Genomic DNA, 8,467 nt, shown 5'->3' on the forward strand with positions numbered 1-8,467 from the left:
TGTTCTTACTTCTATCTCATGAATGTCATCTATGTTTAGCAAGCTTTCATTGAGTTTTTCTTTTATAAGATCAATTGCTGTTGCCTTTGGCTTATCAAATATATTTTTTAACTCTTCCAACTTAATGAGATTTTTATTATGTTCAATAACAGTACAGTTTCCTGATTTTGGTGGTTTCAAAATGCTATAAACTGACAACATTTTATAAATATGCTGGAAATTTGGCATTGCTGGGTGGTCATTTTGTCCACCTGCTGCTCGAATAGTGCCAAAAAATATCTGAAATTTAAATAATTTAATATTTTTGATTTTAGTAATTAAATGATTAAATGGAAGTGACAAACCTCAAGATTATCTTGGTTAATACGGCCACTTAGAATATATTTAAAATCAAATTTATCTATCAGATATAACGACATGTCAAGCATAGAACTCATAGTTATTCTAAGGCCCTGTGATGTATTGGGTGGCAGAAATTCTTCTTCGGTTATCTCTCCTTCTTTCAGTGCCATCTCCCAATCATCAAGCCAGTTTATGCTTGACTTGATGTTCTAAAATATGAAAAGTAATTATTTTATTTCTAGTTATAAATTAATATAATGTTTATTCCATATATCTCAATAATATAGGTATTTATTATATAGATAAATTGTTTACTTTCCATCCTTCACTGTCAACACTCAAACCATGGTATGGGTTTAGATTATTCAATGAATCAAATAAACAATTTATTTTTCGGCAGAAATTTGTTGTTTCACTACTATTTTGAAATTCTGGATAATTTTTCAATTTATAATATTCTAATGCAGTTGCTACTGATTCACTAAATATCTATCAAATAAATTTTAAATAATTAAAATTTATAAGTTATACCTATTATAATAATTTATTAATAATTTACCTTTTGATAAATGAAGAAGCTATCACCTCTATGGAAATATATACAAATTGGTTGACACCATAATCCCATACACATTTGTAAGTAAATTCTATTACTATTGATAGATTTGTTAGTTTAGATTATACCCATGGTAATTACACTACATACCTAATATGTATATATTTAATTAATACCTACTTTGAATAATTAGCTTTGGCCTTTATTTCTCTAATACTTTTAAAATGTGTATGAAAAGATGATCCAATACTTACCTACTAACCATTGTGGGTACTCAACTTTTGTTTAAAAAACTTATTGACAATTGTCAGTGTATGATTATAGACAAAAAACAAAATACAATTAAGTTTTACAGCAAATATATAAAAGTATACAATTGTACTACTATACAACAAACATATTATACATGCAACAATAAGAATTAATTAAACAATAATTGTTTCGAAGAATAACAATCATACCTGAGTGGCAAGTTTTACTTTCATTTTTAAAAATGAATTTAAATAAACATGACTTTTTGTGATGGATGGACATACTTTAACTAGACCTCTATTTTCTTTTTCAGTATTATACAATTTCTCAAAGAAATCCCATCTAATCGGATCGTTTTGTCCATTTAACTAAATTGAAATAGAAGGTAAAAATTGTTATAACCATTAATAGAATACTTTTTTAAATCAATAAAATATAATAAATACCTTTAACTTTTTTTTACTGTTTAAACGGTTTCTAATATTTTTTATAAGATGTGGGGTATCAGAAAATGCAAAAACTTTTCTAGTTGTATCTAATGGATGAATAAAACTATTATTGAGTTCATTCATTTTTCCATTTATTCCAAGCTCTGACCATAATTTTCTATTTGTAGTGGCCCCATCACACACAAACCCATGGACTTTGGCTCCAGCTTTTTCTACTAATATAATAAACTTCAATAGCAGCTGTGCAAGGACAGTTCCGTGTACGGGTCCTCTTGAAGCAAAAACAGCCACTGGTTGGGTGTAATTATCACACAATGGTTGAAACATAAAAACTAATGCCATGTTAGCTTTATCTTCAATAGTATTTGCTTTGGGGAAATTTTGTTCATCATTACCAATGTGTGCGAGTACAGCGGCACGACTGGACAAAATCCAAAATTTCTGGCTCAACATTGATATGATTAACTTCGGCCCACCGTGAAGAAAGGTTAAGTGATAGTGTCTGATCAACAAGTCCGTGAGATATGATGATCGAGGCAGAAGAATCGGGTGCTTCGCCTCCTGATGGACGTCTGAGAATCGTAGGCGACCTCCAACACGTATGACTCCGTTAACGTCGGTGTAAGGCGCCAGTTGCGCCAAGGAGGATGGTGTAACGGCAGACTTGGTTCTTAACATATTTGACAAATCCGAGAAGTAGTGTTGTTGAGTCCGTTGTACGACGACACGTAATGCTGCTTCGCGTTCCGCTAATGTCAATGGTCCAACGTTGACAGACTGGTGACGGAGACGACGCAGAAATCGGAGAACAAATGACATAACTCGTTGCAGTTTGCTGAGTGAAGAAAAACGACTGAACAATTCCAGCGATGGTGATTGAACATTCACGGTTAACATTGTGGTGATATTAGGTCTAGTTTCGGGCAACTGATCCGGACTTAATGGAGAGAGTTTAGACTTTGGCCACTGTTCTTCCGGAAGCTGTAAGAAGTCGGGACCGTTCCAGTAGATTCTTGATGCCACGGTCGATCGCGGCAAAAGCCCGCGAGAGGCAGGATCCGCCGGATTGTCACTTGTCGATACATGATTCCATTCACAATCAGGTATAAGCCGATGGATTTTCGCGACTCTATTGGTGATAAAGATCTTGAAATATTTCTGATCTGATGTCAGCCACGACAACACAATAGATGAATCTGACCACGCTCGGATGCGAGATATGGATATTTCAGACGAAAGGACGTAGTGGGTGTGTTGAAGCGTCTGTGCCAGTAGTAACGCACCACATAACTCCAAACGCGGTGTGGACAACGCTTCGATGGTAGTGATGGCCCTAAGAGGGGCAACTTTAGTTTTACAAGTGACCAATTTGACAGACACATCTCCATCTGCATTGACAATTCGTAGGTAAATGGTCGCTGCATAACCTTTAGTAGAAGCATCTGCAAAACCCAACAATTGAATGTCTTGCTGAGATGTCACCGGAAAATGACGAGGAAGAATTAATTCAAAGACAGCTGGCAGTTCCAAACAAAATTGCCGCCACGTGGACAATAACTCTTCTGGCATTGGATCGTCCCACCCGAGTTTATTGCCCCACAGTGATTGCATAAAGTACTTTGCCCACAATAGCAACGGGCCCAAAGCGCCGATGGGGTCGAACAAGCGTGCAATGATTGACAGAACTTGCCGTTTGGTAGACGAGGCCTGAGGGATGCTGGTATGGTAGGCAAAACTATCATTAGTGGTGTTCCAATGTAACCCAAGAACTTTCACCGAATGTTCGTCCCGTGGGTCAAATGATACGGAATTCGCACGATGGTCAGGACTGATGGACCCTAAGACGAGAGCACTATTGCTGGTCCATTTGCTCAGTTCACAAGCCCCGTTGTGGAGCAAACCGACGATTGCCTCTTTTCGACGTAGAAGTTGCTCCTCCGTGTCGGCACCGACAACTATGTCGTCAACATAAGCTGATCGATTGAGAACACCTTTTGCCAACGGGAAGAGATGACCGTCCTGCTCATCAAGTTCGTGTAAGCAACGAATGGCAAGATATGGAGCGCAATTAAGACCATATGTAATGGTACATAACTGGTACTCCTGAAGATTATCACTGGGTGAATCGCGCCAAAATATATGTTGAAAGACGCGATCTTCAGAACGGATTAAAATTTGCCGGTACATTTTAACAATGTCGGCGGTCAAAATAAATCTGTGCAACCGACTACGTAGTAAGATGTCACGTAAGTCCACTTGTAGTTTGGGACCAGTGCATAGAACGTCGTTTAAGGAACGACCAGACGAAGAAACAGACGAGGCATCGAAAACCACTCGTATTTTTGACATGTCACCGTCAGCCTTGAGTACGGCGTGATGAGGTATAAAATATTTGCCGGGTTCGGGAGCTAACACCATGTGACCTAACCTTAAATATGTGGACATAAACTGCCGATAAGCGGCATACAACTCCGCGTCCTTCGCCAACCGTCTTTCCAGGTTGTGAAAACGCTTTAACGCGACGGACCGAGACTCACCAAGGCCGTGAGGTGACAAAGTTTGAAACTGGACAGAATTGGTAAACAAATCGTGAAACGGAAAGGCGACGCAAAATCGGCCTGACGAATCACGTGACGTAGAATTTTTAAAAAACGTTTCACACCATTGTTCTTCAGTGGTGGGTGATACAGAGGCGGCAGGTTCTTCGATTTCCCAAAAACGTGACAGTTGATCATCGATCGACTGATCGACAGCGGTTGTAAGAGCGACTAACGGCGTGGTATTTGATGTAGAAAAGGATCCAAAGATTATCCAACCAATTTTGGTGTCCAGAGCTGATGGAATGCCTGCATAATGTTCAACGCCAGCCTGTGAACGAATGAGGTTAGGAAAGACATCCGCCCCAAAGAGAATATCGATTCGCGCTGGGACGTCGAAGTGCTTATCGGCAAGTAAAAGATGTCAATACCGATGACGTACGTTAGAGGGCAAGTGTGCGGACGGCATGGCCGCCGTAATGTGTGGTAAAACAACCAAATCTACTGTGGGAAACACGTATTTTGAATCAAAATGTGAAGTGAATTGACATTTAGTGACACCTTGAATTTGAGTTACAGGGCTTTGACCGAGTCCAACAATGTTGGACTGGAAACGATTTCGGGGTAACCCAAGTCGAGCTGAGCAATTGTTTGTCATGGCTGAAAGTTGAGAGCCACTGTCTAAAAGGGCACGAACTGCATGAGTTTGTCCCCATGCATCCTTAATGTGAACGACGGCGGTGCCTAGTACAACAGTAGAATTAGTACGAGCTGCACCCACAAATGAAGTAGAATTTTCATTTTCCGATGTTGACGGGGTCTCCGTAGTCGATGATTTGTAAGAAGTAAGATGTAGTAAGGAATGATGCTGTTTACTGCTACACGAACGACAGGCACCTTTTGACGAGCAGGCCTTAACCATATGTGTCGGATTAAGGCATGCGAAACATAATTTTTGCTTAACAACAATATCGCGGCGTTTTTCGACAGATAACTCGTTAAATTTCGGGCATTGATATATGTTGTGATCGGCGTGATCACAAAACACACAGTTTCTCGAAACGAATTTAATCGAGGACTTGTTTGGCGAAGACGTAGTCACAGCAAGGACGGATTTTGTTGAAGTGGTTGATTTCCCACGACTGGGCGCCTTTTCGCGCCATTTATCGACGTGATCAACTTTATTCTCGATTTTATTGCTCAGCTTAAGATTTTCTAAAATCTTACAACGCTGTTGAACAAAGTCCAATAGTTCACCAAATTCGGGAATTGTCGATTGAGATATACTAGACTCGAATAGGCGTAGTGTGGTTGGATCGAGCACACGCGATCCCATATGAAATAGTAAAAACCCGGCCAGATCATCGACGCCGATGGATTTGATAATGGATACATTTTCTTTGAAAGTGTTTACAAATTCCATTAGCGCGGGTAACGATTCTTGAACTATCGGCTTAAAGGCGAAAAGTTTGTCCAGATGTGCCGATGCTAATAATCGTTTATTGTCGAAACGATCCGACAGCGCTCCCCACGCAATGGCATAATTTGCCGCAGTGAGAGGCACGGATTTAATAACTGACAGCGCAGAACCAGACAAACGCGAAATTAAATAATGGAAACGTTCCGCGTCATCAATGCTCTCATTATTGTGTACGAGAGATATGTATATGTCACGGAAAGATCGCCATTCTAATATCGAACCATCAAATGAAGGTAATTCTATTTTTGGTAATTGTATGCGCGACTGCATGCGCGCGGTATTAACACCGGTTGGTTCTGAACGCACAGAAGGTTCGACGAGAACGTCGTCAGAAATCGCCATAATCAGATAATAGTTTTCCGACAGCTTGTTCCCAATAGGTACATGAACTGAGTTATACTCTTCCTCGCGTTGGAGTTGAATTAAAATATCGAGAATAGAGTCTTGCTCAAACCACCAATGTCTTTTTTCCTAGCTCGAAACAACGGGAGGACCTCTTTATCTGTTGCAACTTTATGCGCCAAATCACATAACAATTGGACTTGTGACACTAACATATCGCGTTTAGCGATTGTGCGCTTAAGCAACCGCTCTGCGCGTTCAATTTCGCCGGCAGTAAGAGGCATTGTAGAAAGTATAACCGTACGTGAACGTTTTCGATCAACGAAGGACGCCCGATCTCAATTCACAGGCGCACGCACTTACAACTGTACGATTAATTAAGATATCGACGGTCAAACGATAACAAAAATAAACAATAAACAATTCGAATCCGGCCCGAAGGACCAAAATGTGTGCAAGTGGGCTGCACACGTAACCGTTTTGAGTGGACTGTATTAAGGAAGGAAAAAAAATAGAAGTAAGGTAAAGAGATTATATACATATATCAAAATAATTTTGTAACTCCAAATACGATGAAAGGCAATTGTATTACGTTTACAGACAGGAGTAAAAAGAGGGTTCGAACCACTTAACAATATTAACAATGATAACAATTATAATGATGAGTGTGAGTTAAGTACGACCTGATATGGCACGAACGATGATGTTGAAGGTGTTGAGTGATGACTGATGATACTGCTAGCGATGACGATGAAAGTGGTGGACGGCGGTGTCGCGAACTTTGCACGAGCACAGAGCGTGACAGAGACTCACGATTACACTACGCGTTGGACAAGCACGCCAAATTAACAGTGCGACGACGCTGTATTTGAGTGTTCTGCGGTTAGACCGGGAGAACTCGACAGTTTTGGGTACACGGACGCCAAATGTCAGCACATCCGACTGTAAATCGGATGGCACTCAAATACAGAGAACAAAAATAATAAAATGGAAAGCGTCGGCTGCGGAACTGTACGTTGCACAAAAAATGGCACGTCGACACTGACGGTCGGACCTTTGTACATACACGCACACACTTTGATACGACAACAACAACGTCGGTGCAACGAACGTCGCGTATACTCACTCGAGATAACGCGTCCGTTACCGCTGATATGACCGGCGGCAACGGTTGGTCGCGACAAAAAAACAGCTGTGTCGGCGACGGCACTGTTCAGCGGCGGCCGTGGAAGACGCACGCACGCGCGTATGTGAGTGTACGCGACGTATTTGTTGTTCTGTACCGAACAACCAAAGTCTATTAAACCTTTATAGGTTAGTGAGGTTGAGCAAACACTTAATGATTCTCTTACTGACATTTCATCAAAAAGTATTATACCATGTTTTTGTAATTCATTTTTAGATGAAATATGTTTTTCAAAGATAGAAAAGAAATTGGAATCAAATCCAAATTTTGTATCTATAAGACTTAAATACCGACGTAACGTTCTTGGACTAGGAAGAGGTAGTATATCATTTTTTAAAATAAAATTATAACCACTTGCTGATCTTATGTGAAACAATAAGCATTTTAAGATCCAGTCTTCTGAGTAACGCATTGTTTTTTTATTTTCATGCTTAGATGCTTTAAAAATTTCTTGAACAACAACTCTATAAGATTCTGGCAAGTCCTGATCATTAAATGAATCAATGTTTTTCATTTTATGTTTGCATTCCTTTAGTTCAAATTCTAATAATTTTAAACGATTTTCTGCATTATTTTGTTTCTTACGGCAATTATACATTGATTTACGAAGAGATAATAACTTTGATTTACTGTGTGGACTAACTTGCATGTGTATTCTTTTCCTGTATTTAAGTAAGTTTTCTGATCTAGAAACTGATTTTCTATAACATTTTTGCCGTTCATTAGTTTTAATTCGCTTACAAAATGAACATATTGCATTTTCTGTTTCAGATACATTATCTAACAATAATAAACATTTTGTATGACGTACTTTTCCAAAGATATCTTTTGTGTATGGACTTTTACTTACGGAGGACAATGAAATATTATTAAAACCTTTACATACTGACTGTTTTTGTATATTCAAAATTGTTTTGGACAGTAGTTCCATTGATTCTATAGTATAGGTAGCATATTTTTTTTCGACAACAATTACTTCAATATTTAAATTACTATGTAGTATAATTTGTTTATAAGGTACAACCATTTGCAAATGGTCTGAAAACAGAAAAGAAGAAAATGCCACAACATTCATATTGCCATCAATCATTTTTTGATAACTAAAACTGGTTGGTAATGACAAACTATGAAGGTTATTGTAAATTTTAAAAAAAATATCTGTTTCAGTCTCAACCACTGGATTTTGTTGGATTATTGGAGATAGAGTTGAATTATAGTACCCAGAATCAGAGTCAAATGAAAATGTATTATCTTGAATTATAGTACTTGGAGATGTCTGTTGTGATATTTCTACAGAGGCATTCAACTGCAAAACATGATCAT

The 8,467-nt window shown here is 38.7% G+C and overlaps 1 protein-coding gene across 1 annotated transcript in view; it reads right to left on the bottom strand.

Moving 5' to 3' along the window:
- LOC103307771 overlaps positions 1 to 5,958 on the bottom strand; it is a 6,247-nt gene extending 289 nt beyond the window's left edge. Inside the window, exons 1-6 of the mRNA XM_008180049.1 lie at positions 4,579 to 5,958; positions 1,672 to 4,467; positions 1,360 to 1,518; positions 658 to 831; positions 345 to 551; positions 10 to 279 (exon numbers count right to left, since the gene is read on the bottom strand). Of these exons, the coding sequence (XP_008178271.1) occupies positions 10 to 279; positions 345 to 551; positions 658 to 831; positions 1,360 to 1,518; positions 1,672 to 4,467; positions 4,579 to 5,958 (4,986 nt within the window). The remainder of the gene's footprint in view (positions 1 to 9; positions 280 to 344; positions 552 to 657; positions 832 to 1,359; positions 1,519 to 1,671; positions 4,468 to 4,578) is intronic.
- Between the last annotated feature and the right edge of the window lie 2,509 nt (positions 5,959 to 8,467).

Source organism: Acyrthosiphon pisum, chromosome X (assembly GCF_005508785.2).
Source record: "Acyrthosiphon pisum isolate AL4f chromosome X, pea_aphid_22Mar2018_4r6ur, whole genome shotgun sequence".
NCBI lineage: Eukaryota > Metazoa > Arthropoda > Insecta > Hemiptera > Aphididae > Acyrthosiphon > Acyrthosiphon pisum.